General features: G+C 41.0%; 1 protein-coding gene across 1 annotated transcript; it reads right to left on the reverse strand.

Moving 5' to 3' along the window:
- Nucleotides 1–3,829: 3,829 nt before the first annotated feature.
- On the reverse strand, nucleotides 3,830–13,218 carry CCNJ (cyclin J). The gene is made up of 5 exons (XM_040563312.1): nucleotides 12,756–13,218; nucleotides 10,881–11,094; nucleotides 8,181–8,477; nucleotides 7,930–8,089; nucleotides 3,830–6,962 (listed from the first exon to the last, which is right to left on the reverse strand). Exons 1-5 carry the CDS (start codon nucleotides 12,822–12,824, stop codon nucleotides 6,551–6,553), a joined length of 1,152 nt encoding a protein of 383 aa, XP_040419246.1. The 5' UTR covers nucleotides 12,825–13,218; the 3' UTR covers nucleotides 3,830–6,550.
- Between the last annotated feature and the right edge of the window lie 3,699 nt (nucleotides 13,219–16,917).

Below are 16,917 nucleotides of genomic sequence, written 5' to 3' on the forward strand. Positions count from 1 at the left end.
ATTTGATCCCTTCTGTCATGTTATTTTACACCCTTCTGCTGTTTGCTCTTACTAGTTTCTTCTTTAAGCCATACCTTTTTTTTTTTTTTTTTTAAGTTTGCCAGTGCAGTCAATGCAACTGTATGTAAGGTAAAATTAAATACTTATGGAAGTTTGTGTTTAATCCTGTTTTTCCACCAACATACCAGTGTATTTGAGAAAGCTATAATTTGTGCTTGTAATTATTCTTTTGACATACGAAAGACCTTTTTGAATTGAACGTAGAATAGTTTATAAAAGGTTGCAGAAGGAAGCACAACTTTAAATCAGTATGTTTTATATTCTTACTGCAAATATGTGAGAAAGCTTAAAAAAAGTTTTTTCACTGGAAATGTATATCCTTGCTGATACCTATTTTGTATTGCTTTATGGGGAAAAATTGTGTTTGTACCAGCTCTGGAAAATGCTGTCTATTTCTTTTGGAGTCTCTTACTGGGGCTATATTGCAAGGGGATACAATGCAAGCAGTTTAATATATATTGTCCCTTCCAGAACGTTGGCTGCTTCATCAATGGGGAGAATGTGAGAAAGTGAGGTAAAATCAACAGGGAGGTAGGATGGCTTCCTGTTAAATATAAATAAATCAATGTGCTAAAATATAAACAGGAATATATAAGCAGGGAATGGCTTACGGAAACAAACAAAACAGAGAAGGTGGCAATGAAAGTTCCTCTATGCTACTTCTGTGCTCCTGCAATGTGGTTGATCCAAGAAGTGAAAAAAAATTCTTGACGTATCTTTAGCCTTTGTGGTCTGTCCTCATAGTAGTGTTATATGCTTGTTACCTTTTTGCCAGCTAGTTCTCCTGAGTCTTAGGAGACTTAACATGAGATTCCTAAACAGATTTACAATGATCTCAGTGTTGAGATTATGGCTCTAAAGAGAACATCCCTGAAGCCAGTTACAGAAGTCCAATAAGGACTTTTCTCCTAGTAGAGAACCTGTTGCCCAGTAGGATCTTATCCTATTTTCACATCTGTCATTGGACAATCTTTTGGATGAGTGGATACACGCCCACTCCTTCATCTGTCGATGAAGATAGTCTTCTTGGTATTCATAATCTTTGCTAGAAGGGTATGGAACAGCCAAGTCTTTACAGATGATTGTCCTTATTGCTGCACAGTGAACATACACTAAGATGTGATATGAGCACCAAGATGTAATGCCGTACCAGAAGCATGGAGCCACTCTCCAAGATATGGGCACTTTCCCTGGAAACTCCATCTCTGTGGCATTTCTGAAGAAATTCTGTATCCCCCAAGGTCTGCAAAGAGGCTATCCAGAGTACTGTTTACCCTTCTGCAAGATCTATGCATCTGAACATACAGTTACAACAGTTACACTTAGCAAAACATTGCCGTAGTTGCTGTTATAAAAACAAAGGAGCCTACAAAACTTTCTTCTAAGTAACATAATTGGTAAGGGGTTGAAATCCAAATGTGCGTATGGATGACCTTTGTAAAAAAGGTTAAAGTAGAACACCATCCAGCAAAAGCTTTCACTATGTTGTGCTGACCACATGCAGATTCACAGTTTGCCCTCTTCTGTAGTAGAGTTCCATTAATAATCTGAGGATCTGGAGGTTGAAATGAAAGGAGGACAACTCTTCAAATACTGGTCTGATGGGCTTGAGCACTGGAACTTCGATAGTCACCGTGCAATGCATCTTTTCAGTACCACAAGAAATAAGCCAGTGTTATATGTTGTTAAACTTTATTGTAGGAAGATTAGAACTGCACATTTTCCGTTGACTCTCCACCACTTCAGACTTTTAGGGTTTGGCTCGATAAGATGTTAGACAATCTTGTCTGGGCCCTGCTTTTACTGTGAATGGCTGGACCCGGTGATATCTGAGGTCCCTTCCAACCTGGTCTTTTCTATGATTATACTATAAATTGGCATTCTAATGGCTGTTAGTCTTCTTGTAATTAATTACTGGTTATGGTAATTAATTACAAGATTACAATTTTCCTACAGAACATACAGTCAGTGCTTAGAGTGGTCATTTAAGTGATTTGTAGAATATAGAAAATGCATCTTTTTCTTTCATGAGAGCTTTAACAGGTTGTTCTATGAAAGCGTTATCTTGCTGCTTCAGGAGAGTAAATTCAGGTGTTTCAAGAACATCAAGCAGCATTTTCAAACAACTGTAGAACGCATATCCTAGCTAACATGTATGATAATGATGCAACCGACTTGCATGGTGAATACAACTGTTATGTATGAGTACTCATACTGAATCTCAAGCTTGCAGTTTCAGTACCTGTAAGTCTTGCTTAAGCCTCCTTCCTCTTGGTAGGAGGCTGGGGGCAGAAGTCCACATCTACTGTTGCACTGAGAATTTTTAAAACCTGGAGCTACTTTCTATATAGATACTCTGTAATTATTCATTTATAAGCAGAGGAAATTTTTTTTGAATGTTTAGTGGCAAGTGGCTTTCCTTGTCAGAATGTATGTCTTGTTTATTGAAGTTGTATACAGGTAATTGCAGGGAATGGTCAAAATGTGTAAATGCAAACTAGCCAAATGTATGTGCTTGTGCTGTACCTCCTAAAACATCACTGGAATAGAAATTAAAATAGCAATATTTTGTTATTGCGCTTTAACTTGCTGTTTTAAAAAAAATGCTGCTGATGATTGAAATAAAAGACTGCTAACTGGGCACTTGTGTCCGGTCAGATAAGGCCTTATCAGCTCAAGAAGCTAATGTTCCTATGAGCATTCAGAATGTAGAACTAATAAATTATTGAGGAAGGATGCCACATTACTTTTGCTTATACATACTGGACAGTGGTTTTACAGTTGCAAAACAAATATTTCTGGGGGATGTGCTAGTCATCAAAACTTTAATGAAAACACTTTCAGCGTCTGAACTAAATTTTGCACTGCTGGCAGAAATGAGGACTACTTGATACAGATAATGAATCTGGATCACAGGAAGCAAAGACAAAACTTCATTTTATGTATGAACAAATCCTCAGAACTGCTATTTAGAATCTCTTGAAAATTTTACTGAAAAACCTAAGCAAAACGTAGCTGGCAGTCCTTGGAGTTGTTAGAGCTTCATAAAGGTAAGGTGGTAGTTACTGTTTTGTAATTGCATGGGGAAAAAATTGAGATTTCAAGGAAGAAGGATCTACATGGAATTTAGACATGGAATTTAGTTTTGCGATTTTAAGGTTAAGGACAAAACTTCGTGGATTGAAGCATCGAGGTAGTATATATGCTACCTAATTTCCTAATTTTATAGGAATGAGATTGAGGGGCCTACTTAGTTTCTGGAGGTCTCTGTCTTCTTTCAGCTGTGTATGTTATTAGTAAATTAATTACCAATTTAAAATTATATTACCTTCTGCTGCCATGGCTATCATAATAGCCTAAGAGCTCACGGTAATAGCCTTTTACCACAAGCCAAGTGGTATCCTAATTGATTCTAGTGTTGAAAGGATTGTGTATCACTTTTTTTTTGAATGATAACAGAATGAATTCAATATAGTTCTTAGAGCTGTGCACTAGATACAAGGCTGCTGAAGTGTACAATGTTGAGCATTTGTTGTGGGTGCAATTAGTTCTACAGTGCCTTCCTGCATGATTTCCTCCCTCCCCCCCCCTTTTTTTTTTGTGGTAGTGTCAGTGTTCCTGAAGCTTATTATAGTGTCACAGAAGTAGGGGCATGAGGGAGTAGAGAAGTTCTTAGCATCTCCAGCCCCTACACAGGGATGGTGGAAGACAGATTAGGACCAGTTTGTGTGTGCTTGTTTTTTAAATAATACACAGTGTAGTCTTCTTACTCAAAACTAGTTTTATTTTTTAAAAATAAATTGAATGCATAGCACTCAGAGATTCCATTGTTTTGGACATTTTGCATTTAGGAGCACCATTTTTCTTTATGCCATAAAAAACACATTTTGGTTCTAATAGTAAGAACAGTGTATTTCTAATGTACACCGCTAAAGCCCTTTTAAATAATACATTGGAACTGTTCAGCGTACATTTTCTGTAGTCATGGTGAAGCTGTAGTGTCAGAAAAAAATCAGACTAAGTAATAAATTAAAAACAAACAGCATGTAGTGGATCTTTTTACAGTTGATCTAATGTCTTAAAATAGTCAAATAAAAATACCCTAATAAATGTAAATTTGCAGTATTAACTAACTGAATAATCCCCCCGCCCATTATAATTCCAGTGTTAAGTATTAGTTAAACTTTTATACATCAAATGCCTATGGGATAACTTTAGTAATACTCCAAAAAAGAAAAGTCTATACTGCTGCATTACAAATAAAGATGACAAGTTAGCTGACAGATTTTACAGAAAAGTTTGCTACAGGCATCTGCTGTTATTTCAAGTCATGGTCTATTACAAGACTGTACATTCATAGTTATCAGAGGTAGTTAGAGCACTGAGGACTTTGATATATAGCATTGAAACAAAATGAAACCTGCAGAAGGAAGTCTATTTCTCTCTCAAATGGGTAACAATGCTGAATAAAAAGCATGGCATCTTATGAGGTGGAAAATCTCTACTTAACACTACTCTCAGACCTGGGGAAATATTCATTAAGAGACAGAGAGGTGAGGAAAAAAAATTTGCACTTAGAGAAAGTAAGAATTGACCACACTATGCCTATTTCGAAGTTGATTCTCTAGAATAAACAGAGAGGGTCACCTCTCTTATTCACCCTCCTATCCCCTCTTGACTTGCACATATATGCTACAAAAGCCCACAACAAAAATTGGGATTTATGCAAAAAAAAACAAAAACAAGTGAAACAGGATTTCTTCTCCTCCACAATAAATAGGGTTTGTAGCACTTCATCACTCAGCTCCAAGAAGAAAGAGCACAACCATCCTTCCTCCATTCTGAACATATTATGGTAAGACCCCCTCTCCTGTGATACAGCATTCATCTTAACGTTGGTAACATATCTTAATTGCCCCTACTTTGAAAGCAGTAAGATTCACAATACTTCGGTTTCATTAGGTGGTACACACTTGTAAGTGCTGCCACTAAGACAGGTGAGAAGGTGGTAAAAGAACAAATAAAATAAAGTAAAATAAAGCCTTAAGCCCACATACTATAGAGGTATTTTGAAGTAGTAAGAATCTTGTCATCCATACCTCCTCCCACATTCTACCACAGGAGAGGCAGGTGTTTTTAAAAAAAAAATCTCCAATAATATCTTTACCACCATTTTCATCGAAGAGTTGGATGAGTGAAGCTTTCTACCCTCAGACTATCCACTCCACAGGAGATAGTGTAATTTCATAAAGTTACGTAATTAGCACCTTAATTGTGATAAAGTAGTTCGTTCTGCAATATATTTTGATCCACCCGTTTAGAAGAGTAAGTCTCTGCATTTTCTTCTGGAACTCCCAAATAGCAGAATAAGAAGTTACCCCTGTATTACCTGAGAATTTTCCTCCGCTGTAAGCCTGACACAGAACTGGATTTCTATAAGCATTTACCTGTGGGTTTTTTTTGCACAATTGATATTGTCAATACAATTGGAGGACGCTTTCTGTTGGTTATTAATGTGTGTGCACTTACATGGAAGAATCACAGCCACTGTAGTAGTTCTGGTACAGTACAAGTTCAGCTGAAACTTTCTCTTTACTTCAATTACTCAATACCACACTGCTGGGCAGTAGTTCACATCTACATTCTGTGAACCCTAACACATCCCTTTGGTACTCTGGATACAGACGCCCTGAAGAAAAGCCCCTTCATTTGCTATAGGCTCTTCCCTTTCTACCCTTCTCTCTCAGGCTATACCCAATTAAGTGTACAAACCAGCAGCACAGAGTAATGAGTAGAAAATTCCCTGAGTTAGTATGAAAGAGTTACTTTAAACATAAAAAGGATAGGGAAGAAAAAAAGGAAAAACATAGTGTCTATCCTGTGAGGTACAAAACTTAAAAAACTATCCAAAAATACCACTTAACTCAAATGCCTTAGTCTAAAGCAAATGTCCAATACAACTGCTGAAAAAGGGGCAAGAGTACGGAGTTATCTAAGTTAGATCTGTTTCTTCCTGTGGTCCCCACGTATCTGGAGAAGTCTGGCATTCTATGGATTCTTAAGTTTCAGTAAATTTAACGTAAATGTTAATACTGTATGGTGGTATTACACAACATCTTCAAAATAATACTGCATATCTCCTTCATTAAAACATAAGTCTGTAGTTAGTCCACAGCCATTTTTCTTTTGGCTGATATTTCAAAGATGTGCATTCGAAGCACAGAGTATTCTGAGTGCCTGAGTAAGAAGTTATTACTCCCAGGTACATGCATTCTTTCAGATGTTCTGTGTGCTTATTTTTTGCAGTCTCTACTTGAGCTACGGTACTGATTGCCAATCCAGTTGCTTTTTCTCTGGAAAGACACTTTTTTAAATTCAATTTGTTGCCCTCAAACATATTTGAGGTTAAACGAAAACAAATAAACAAACAATTCCCCACAATGCAACTTCCTGCCCCAAATAAACAAGCACAAAATAATTTTTGTACTTATCACCTCTCAAAGCAGGGAGTAACACAGGAATATCGTCCATTCACCTGGTAACTCCGGTTGTAGGAGACGCTTATACATGGCTTCACTTCTAGCGGAACAGCTAGTGACATAGCAGCACCGGTCTGTCCGTGGCCTCGAGCCTGAACACTAGACTGTAAGGCAGCAGGGCAAGTCTGAAGCGGGTAAGATGCTGTGTGATTAGCTGATAGTATCTGTTGACAGTTCTGCTGTTCTGATGTCTGATGGTGATACTGTAATGAAGGTTGATGAGCTTGGAGATACTGGGGTATGTGCTGCTGAACGCTGGCCTGCTGGGGAGTTGGAGCTGGGGACTGAAATACAGTATGTTGAGCAGACTGAGCATGTTGTCCTTTCTGCTTGTTTGCTTCCTTCACATCGTTATCATGCGCACTGAAACAAATTCAGGAGACAGAATACATTAAAATGGATATAAAAGTCATTTTAATTCCTTTGGATTAATTTAAGAGCACTAACAAATGATGCAGAAAGCATCCAAGCTTTTAAAAAAATTAAAAAAAGAAAATCATTTTAGCATAACCAATAAAAACTCATAGTTTTAAAATTTGTTTCTTTTCAGGATTTCACTTAATTTTGTAGCTTTAAATGAGTTTTTGTATTGCTAAGTGCAATACAAGCAATACAGCAGTATCTAAAAATATCAGTGCAATAAAGTGCCGGATTACCAGAACCTGAACTTAAAGCTTGCTTGCTGCTTCTACCTCATTTAAATTGGGTATATGGTTTTCAAATGACATGATATTTTGTCTTATTCCATGTTTAACTTAAAATAGTGTAACTCACCCCAATTCCCTTTGATTTATACCTGCCTCAGATGTATTTAGACATACTCTTTCATTTGCTTTTATGCTGAGGTCAAGCAGGTGCCAGCTGCACACTTCTGTCAGGCTTAAAGTCAGCTACGGTTTTGGTACCATATGGGGCTAATCTCTTAAACACAGGTCAAACATCACCATTTATTTTTTTTTCCCCTAAGGGACTGCTAACTTTTTATGTTGCACTACAAGATGACTGTAAGGCTTCCCTGCCCTCCCACATCAAAGCGTTCCAGAGTGATACTGAAAACACTTCTACAACAGCATGGGCATGCTTTAGGTACTATGCCTTTCACTAAATATATCAGCTGCAAGGCTGGGGTTTGTTGAAAGAACAAAGCAGAGGTTAGATCAGATGGTGGTGGGTTGGTTTTTTTTTTTTTTTGGAAAGAACAAAACAGTTATTACCTAATACCTAGATATAGACAAATTGAAATAAAAATAAACTGCTTGCAATGTTAACAGCAATTAAGTATACCGATAGATCAGTACATAGGCTTAAAAAAAGGCAGCTATTAACTTACATTAATAGTCGTTCAATACATGGCACCAGGAAGTCCCAGGAGTACGCAGTGAGATGATGCAGTCGAGTAGGCCATGTTGGGGAGAGACGCAAGATAATCCTTGAAGAAGCTACACATGCAGTGGCAACTAAAGAAGGGGCATAATTTAAAAATGCATGATCTAAAATGAAGGGAAAAGAAAAAGATTCGTATAAGTTGGACATTGTCAGCTAAGAGAACAAAGGAATCGTTACCTGAAATTTGTAACTCACCTTGCAGTGATACTTCCAGAAAGTAATCAGCATATTTTGCCATATATAACTTAGTCTTCTCTAAGCAAACCATTGGCCAGCCATCATGAAGATCAGTTTCATGGACAGCAATAGAAAGATAATAGTCGATGAAATGAGCAGCAGTTGGGAGGCACAAATTCCACTGAAATGTTTCTAGCAACAGTAACTCCATATGAAGCAAATTCTGTTTTGTCAGTACCAAATTCATGTTAGTCATACAACCCAAGCTGTTCAACTGTTCAAGTTTGGGAACACTGTCTTCCTTTTCTTCAAATTACCTTCAGATGAACAGAAAGAGGAGGGGAAAAAAAAGGTTCAGCACAAGTGAACAGATTGCATCTCATGTCTGCACTGGTCATATTTCAATTCTACTATGTCAAACAAGTTTGAGACTTTCCCGCAGGCGCAAAGCTTAAATGGAAGACTTCACTGGAGACACAACGGAGCATGTACTATAGAGGGCTAAATTTCAGCAGATAACGTCAAACTTTGTGTTGGATATTGTGCAGTAGCATATTTCCTGTTGGTTCTTCTGCCCACGCACACAGATGCTGTTTGCCAAGAGCAGAAGTGAGCTGTATTATGACATCTCTGGTACTGCATACATTTAAGTTTTTGTCACCAAATTGTTGTATAACGTGTCCCCATCATCACTGAAATACCACTGTGATGTGACTCAGCATACATAACACCACAGCATGCGACTTTACTCATCCTCCTACCACTGCACACCCTTTTTGTTTTTAGAGTACAGCTGCATCTCTAGCCAATGCGGCTGCTTTTATTGCCTGTTATGGTAGGCACGCTTTTAGATATAACTGATAAGTTGCTCCAGGATTTCAAACAAGTGGATTTCAGCAATGTACATCTGAAAACCCACAGCGCCTTATACACTGTTTCAACTCTAACACTGCTAGTAGCTTCAGCTTTCCCTGGACTTTAACTTGTCAGGCCTGTATGTTTTTAGCCTGAAGCAAAATTGTATATGTAGAAAACCCATTAATAAGGGAAACAAGTGTCACATTTCCATACAGTTTGCCATATGGTTGTGCTATTTCAATTTCATTGCAAATTCTTTCCATCTTACACCCTCTATTCAGTGCTACATATGTTGTAAATGCACGTTTTTGGAGACTTTTGCAGGACTGAACGTACTGATCATTTGCTTCCCCCTCCCCCCACGTTGGGAGCTACTTACATCAGGACTTAATCCAACACCAACCCCAATGAGTTAGTTTTTGTTTCCCATACTCTAGCAATTACAGAAACAGAAGTTTCAGGGGTCACATAATCATTTCCATTCTTATTTCTACAACCTTATTAGATATATCAGTATGATTTGTCCAACTCACTGTATGGCTGACTAAATTGCTTGTTTGAGCCATAAAGGACAAAAGTTTAAGTGCGCATTTTAGTTTGTATTTCTAAACTAATTCACATGCTACTTCTCAGAAGGACGAGGACTTCAGGCTCTCATAAGCTCTACTTGCTGCTTGTTACAAAAGATGGCAGAACTGATTTTTTAAAAATAATAATACTCTTCAAAACATGAATTTCACTTGACAATCTGGCATTATTTCAAAAAGACAATCCGCTTTCTTAAATGGATCAGACTGGTTTCTGAGGTCTGTTTTTTTTATAACCAGAGCCCCATCCTTTGGGAAAGGTGGCTGGTGACATCCAGTCAAAATTTACCTCCCGGAAGAATCCAAAATAACTCTTTTCTCCTTTACAACTATTCAACAGAACAGTTATTGGCGGAGACAAGGTGCAATGAAAGGAAGCTGTATACCAAAAACAGAAAACCAGAGCGCTGAGGTGTTGACTGGCAGAGAAGGCCTAGAGCTACAACACGATGATCTCACCTTGTTTGAGAAAATGAAAATATATTCAGAGAAATGGATTAGCAGAAACTGAACCAACAGTTAATTCTGCTACTAGAACAACGCTCAGGCACTAGGTTTAAGAACAATTACCAGCAGGTGTTCTGTAAACTGCATCCATATCTCTCTGGGGACTTCTGAAAGGACTCCAGAAAGATGGATACACACCACAGGAATCTAGCTGAGGTCTATGTAAGCAGCACAGTTCATAATGAATGTTTGTAATTAATTCCATTTTCAGAGTGCTATACAATCACCAATGTATTCACCTGTGTTACATTTTGTATGTGACACAATACAGGATTTACATTAGCCTTAGCTTGCATAAAGAACACTTCAATTTATGAAATCTGAAGTATGCCAGACACATCCAGGACAATCAGCAGGGATCAGTACAGTCTACCTATGGTTTATTTAGTTTCTTTCTTTATCATAGGTATCTTAACTTCTTGCTTTCAGCACCGGTTCTACCTATTTTGACGTCATTAGAAAGGCAGCCTTTCTATTCCTCTAATCTCCTGCTAAAATTCGTCGTAGAATAATTTGTGTTTCCAAGCATAAACATTGTTTTTTTAATTGCAGTTCATTTTTTCTTCCGTTTTATCAGGTGCCAACAGATATCAAACCAAGAGTCTAAAGAAACGCTCTACCAAGTGGGCCAAATGTATGTACACTAATCTGTCTACCTTTTGTAACCACTTTGTTTCCCCTTCTACCTGCTGTATCCCCTCAAGTTACTCCTTGCATTTGGCAGAAGAACCTGTATTGCTCTGGTTAAAGTATGGTGCCACATACTTACTTGCTAAAAGTAAACAGGAAAGAGCAACCACATGCAGCTGCTGTACAGATATGTCGTAACGATCCATAAAGAGGTCCAACAGATACACAGCTAGATGTCGTGCAGCAGGACAGAGTCTGAACCGATTGCTCACGATGGCAATCAGATCTGCAAAGTATCTTCTCAGATGTAACTGGGGAGATTGGCCTTTGTAGGAGGGCAGCTTCAGCTCCTAGATGGACAGTAGCATGTAATTTTATTACAACCACCATTGAGTTTGTATTGCTATCAAGCCAATACAGCTGATATTCCCACACTTATCATGGAATTTTCAGTGTTTCTCCTCCCCTTCTTTTTGTTCCCATAGTTTCAGCATTCCTTTTACAGAGCAAAACTTGTTTGTTGTAGTATAGAACTGATAAATAACTTGGTTCTGCATAACATTAATATAACTTAATTAACATATTTTCATTATGGAATCAATTAGAGTGACTTTCGTGCAATCAGTTAGAGTGACTTTCATTTTTACCACCTGCTATACCACCTCTACTGCAAAGAGTGTGTACCTCCCAGCAGGGGAGCAGCAACGGTATCCAAGTACTCCTCAGATGCTTCAATGCAAAGTCCAATAGCTTAACTCAGCCCCCTCCTGCTACAGTTTAATCTGAGCAACCAGACTTTGTACTGAAGTGTTTGCATGTCCCAGTGCTGCTGGATCTCCTGCAGGTGCCTCCAGAAGGGCACTAACAGCTCGCTGAAGGTAGAAACATTAGGAAGAGGAAAGGAGGGTGCAGGGGTGTCATTGCTTGCTACATGCACACGTCTAACCCTGACAGTCTGATCTCACTGGTGTTGCAGTGGCGCTGATTGCTGTGTGCTCTCAGACATTTAGTTAAGCGTATATAAACCTCACACAGTCTGCGATTTGGGAGAGGGGGAGGACACAAAAGCCCTACCAACACCACAGATGAGAAAAGTCTTTGGCATGATCTGTTTTGAATACAAAACTTGGTCTGGCACAAAGAGCGTTCCCCAGGCTCCTGCCTAGCAGCTACTCTCCTCTCCTGCATCCAGCAGAGCAGCGCTGCTGTCGCCTCTTACCCTACGAGTTACATTGTGGAGCTTGGACTAAGTAGGATTTTGAGTGCAATTAAATTTCCATCGGAACAGGCTGGTGACATTCAGTTAGAATTCAATCACCCCAAATTTTCAAAGTTTTAATCAATGCAAGGGTCTGGAGTACGTTAGTTAAGTGGGGGAAAGAACTGACAAAACAGCCACCCGTACCTACTAAACTGTGGAATTTGTGTCTCAAAAGACTGACTTAGTTTTAGTAATTGTACCCTTGGAAGCACAGAGATCATCTTGTTTTTCTCGTGTTCCCCCCTCACCCCCCTCAAAAAAAAAAAAGTTGCTGTAGCAGTCACACCTTCAAGGAGGACAATCCGCTCACGGAGCGCTGTAAGGCAGCGGGAGCGCGTTTGTCGCAGGCTCAGTCACTGCAAACTAATTTTCAAGTCGAGATAGTCGGTGTTTGGTACCCAGCCGCCCCCAGCGACCAACTTCAAGTTAGAGCTGAAGCAACTTCAAAAAACCCCAAACCCTGTACTGTTCTGCCGTGCTCCGTGCGTTTTGCTGTCACTCCGCCCGTATCGCAGCACTTTTTCTCAACTCGGCTCTGCCCGGGCACCCGAACAGAGGAGCCAAACGCACCCTGACCCCTTTTAAACCGCAGGGTGAGGACGGCCGGGCCGCTCCGAGCTGTCAGGACGGGGGCAGCGGGCCGGGAAATGCCCTTCTGCCCCCCTCAGAGGCACGGCCGGACCCCAACAAAACCCCGGCGAGCCCCTGCCCGGGCAGCCCCCACCCCCGGAGCCCCCCGGCCCCCGGTACCTTGTAGCGCAGCGCCTGGTGGATGTCGGCCGCCAGCTGTCCTGTCCACCACTGCGCCTCCAGCTCCATCGGGGGGCGGCGGCCGGGGCCTGGGCGAAGGGGAGGGGAGGAAGCGGCGCTCGCTGGGGACGGGACCGCGACGGGAGCGGGGCGGGCGGCGCCACCCTCGCCCCTTCCGCGCCGGACCCTAATTAAACGCAATCGGCCGCCGCTGCCGCTCCCGCCGCGGGGCCCCGCGGCCCCCCGGCCCAGCTGGCCGGCATGCGGGGCACAAGTGCGGCTCGTTAAGCCGGGCACGGCGCCGGGCGATCGCGCCCCAACAAAGGCCGGCGGCGCTGCCGCCGCCCCCCCCCCCCCCTCACCCTACGCGGCGGCGGGGCCTGGCCCGGGGCACGTGAGCGCGGCGCGGCGTGCCCAGCGCTCCCCCGCCATCACGCGGCGCCGCCCGCCTCGCCCATTGTTAAAGGGCCGAGCGGCCCGGCGCGTGTGTACAAAGCCCGGCAGCGCCCGCACGCCGCCGCCCACGCCGCCAATCGCCGGCTGCCTTACATCGCGGCCCGCCCGCCCGCCGCCAATCAGCGAGGGGAGCTCATGGGGGAGAGGGGAGAGCGCCGAGCTCCGCGGCTACGCGCGGGAAGGGTTTGGGCCCGCGGAGCTGCCGTAGCCGGCCCCGATGAAGGGCTGGGGACGGGGCCTGGCTGGGCCCTCGGGGGTTTCCTTGGGGTCTCCCGCTTGGGGTCTCCTCCCAGGGTCTCCTCGCTGTTGAAAGAGCTTGGAGGGACTCTGAGTCTTGCTCGCGGGGCGCTTTGCACAGCCAAAAAAATTAGCGTACGCTTACACCTGAACTGAGTGAATAAAGATAGCAAGCACGTCCTGAATGCAGCTGACAAACCCCAGCCTGGCTCTTTATTTCATTCCCTTTTTCATTGCCCTGCTCCACCTGTGAGCTTTTTGGTGCCTGGGCCGCTCCTGCTAGTGGCTGTGCCTCGCTGAGCTCCTTCATGCATCTTTCCTTCAGCCAGCTGGTAGATGAAATACCTTCGTGGGTTGCAAAAAGCCACGAGGCTCAAGTACGAGGCTGATTTGTGCTGGTGAATTCTCGCCCACTGCTGGTTAAACTCTGGCAGAACGTTTGCAGTTGTAGGCATCCTCCCTTTAAATAGACTGCACCTGAGCTTCTGCCTTCCTGGAGGTTATTACTGAAAAGAGCTCCTCCACAAGTACCTGTTTCAGAAGGTCTTTTTCTAGCTATTTTGCCCTACTTGGTAATCCTCTGCTTTACAGGTCTTCCAAAATGGTACTTCCAAAATATTTGGTGCTTTCTAGTGGTTCACACCTTTAAATTGCCAAACATCCAATCAAATAGCTAATGAGAATATAAAACCTAGTACAGCAAGTATTGCAAAGGGATGGAGAAGAAATGCTTTGGATGCATTTTATGGTGTGGGAGTAGATTTAATTTTTCTTTTCTACCCATGCTCAGACATGACTCTAATTAAGAAAAGGGAAACCAACTTTTTGACATAACCAGTTTAATGACTTTGTAGTCAGGGCAGTAAAAGCCTTTTTCTGCACACACGCATGTCTAACTGGAATGGATAAGCCTGGGGATTTCACTGACCTTTTTAATCCGAGGAATTGTGCTAATATGTGGAAGCCCTTGTTTTCAGGATATATTTCTCAGACTGTTTCCAGTACAGCACATTTTGTTATGTAGTGGAACATAGCTTTCTGAAGAACAAAAATGTTTGAGAGGAGATGTTCGTAACTTATGTGCATGCATATGTAATTGAGAAAAAACTTCAGCTATCTGAAATCTATGGGCTATTGAAAAAGCATCACTTTGGTTTTCTAATGGCGTTTAGTCTCATCTCTATGCATTGTTTGATAGGCAATTGCATGCTCAAGCTGATTTTGATATTTGCAGAGCAGATATGCTGTTTTAAAATTATTTATACTTAAAGAAAAGTAATGCAAAACGTTTATGTTTTGAGGGTAAGCTATATCTCAGCAACAGATTTCCTAATGGGGACAGTCACTGAAAACATCTTTATGGCCTTCAAAAATGCGTTGCATGCTTGAAGACGAGGAAACTAATAAACACCAACATGCTAAAACCTTGCTACAATGGGCCCAAACAGATAAATGATGTTGCCACTCTTGCATATTGGGAGAAATTACTGGCATTAGCACCACTGCCTCCCTTAGAGCTTTCTAAACACCAAGTCAATTAGTCTGTTTCTGTATTAAGTGGGGGAAAAAAAAAAAAAAGAGATACATGCTGGCTTATTTTTCGGATCTACATACTTTTCTTGCCCGTGTAGGAAATGTCATCCTGATAAAGCTGTGTACTCTAAGAGCTATTTTATTTATGTGTCATACTTGGAAAAACAGTGACTTGTAGTTACTTGCCACGCTACAGAGCTGAGCTGTGGAATGCTTTCCTTGTAATGCTTTCTTCATTTCCTTTCCTTTTTTTTTTTCTTTTCTTTTCTTTTTCCAAATTGCTGGGCATCTATTACAACCTATTTTAATTGAGTTGTTGATCTTATAAACTGTTACATGTCTGATTTCCATGTGATCAAAACATAGGTTTGGGAAGAGCCTCACCATCCTGCCCAAGGCCAGGATTGCTCCTGGCATGCATTTTTCTTATCTTAGAAACAGACAGTAAAACAAAATCACAATTTCCTTGAAGAGTGTATGCTAGTGCTTCAGTGTCCTTATGCTGGACAGTTAATGTTTGGTATACACGTCAAGCATGTTACTATCTATAAACCACAGACATTGAGAACTGATAATTGAAGGCTGTGTTGTCGTTGTCTCCTTTCTGCTGTTACTTTAGGCCCAGCAATCACAAACCATTTTACCTCTCCTCACAGGTCATGTTTTCTAAACTTGCAATTGCTGTTCTTTTCTAGACACTTGTTACATGGTTCATATCTATCTTAAGTGCATGATCTAAGCTAGATGCAGTGCAGTTAGCTCAAAGATGTTTTTCATCAGAGGTGGCCTCTGTTCTTTTCCTAGAAAATCATCCTATTGAAAGAGCCAGAGCACTTCTGTACAGCTACGTTGTTATCTGCAGGAAGCATACATCTCTGCACCGTGACGCTTGACTGGAAGAACTGAGAGTGTTCTTGGAGCCTCCAAACTTTATTGGGTAAGTGGATTCACTTTTAAGTTTAAGTGGGAATGGGAATAGTGCAAATGAAATGTGGGTAGATTAATACAATTTCAGATTTTATCTGCTTTTGGTGGTCAAGGCTGTGTACAGTGCTCTAAGTGTTCCCACCTTAGTCCCCTGTGTGTAAAGACAGAAGCAAAAAAAACCTTATTAATTCCTTAGAATAAAGAGAGGATATTAATGTTTACTTTCATTAGGTTTTCATCAGGTAGTTAGGTTTTCATTAGCAAGAAACTGGAAGTGTGAAGTTTTCTGCTTAGGTGTAGCATATGGAACCTGAGAGAGCAGAAAGCAGAAATAATTGTTATGAAACCATTTTAAATGCATATCCTCTTTCTGTGAATGGCCATGAATCACCTAAACAAATTCTTGTGTCTCAAGAGGGAAATACGATTAGCTGTGAAAGCTCCTGTCTGTGCTTTGAAAAGGTGCCAGGTAACAAGAAAGACCGTTATTCTTGGAATTCCTCAAGAAAAATTATGACCCTGAACTACATCCAAAACAGGGTATAATAGAACCTGTGAAATCTGGACTAAAATGCTTATAACATTTTTTTGTGTGGAATCTTCTAAAGAGAATGCTACTAAATTGTAGAATTTATGGATCTGTAATTCACAGATTATAGTCTTAACACAATTTCAGGCATGATGGGTGAGCTGACTTCTCTTTGTAGTTACTGGGAGGTTAGATCTGTATCTCAAGAACTGATGCATGTATTTGTGTTTAAGCTGCTTTCTCCCCCCCCCCTAAATTTTTGGTGGTTCTTCTTGGCCTCTGGAAAAAAAGAAATGTGGCTTTTAAAATATAAATTAAGAACTTGCAGGTAATTGCCAAGTACAGCAAAGACTCTGAGCTCTGTACATTAGAAACTTTTTCCTTCTCCTAATATAAAAGGATCCATTTCTGGTGTATTGTTTTCAGTGTTAATGGTACATTAACCACAGAGTATCACAGTTTCTAAAGACTGACGCATTG

This window comes from Cygnus olor, chromosome 7 (assembly GCF_009769625.2).
Source record: "Cygnus olor isolate bCygOlo1 chromosome 7, bCygOlo1.pri.v2, whole genome shotgun sequence".
Taxonomy (NCBI): Eukaryota; Metazoa; Chordata; class Aves; order Anseriformes; family Anatidae; genus Cygnus; species Cygnus olor.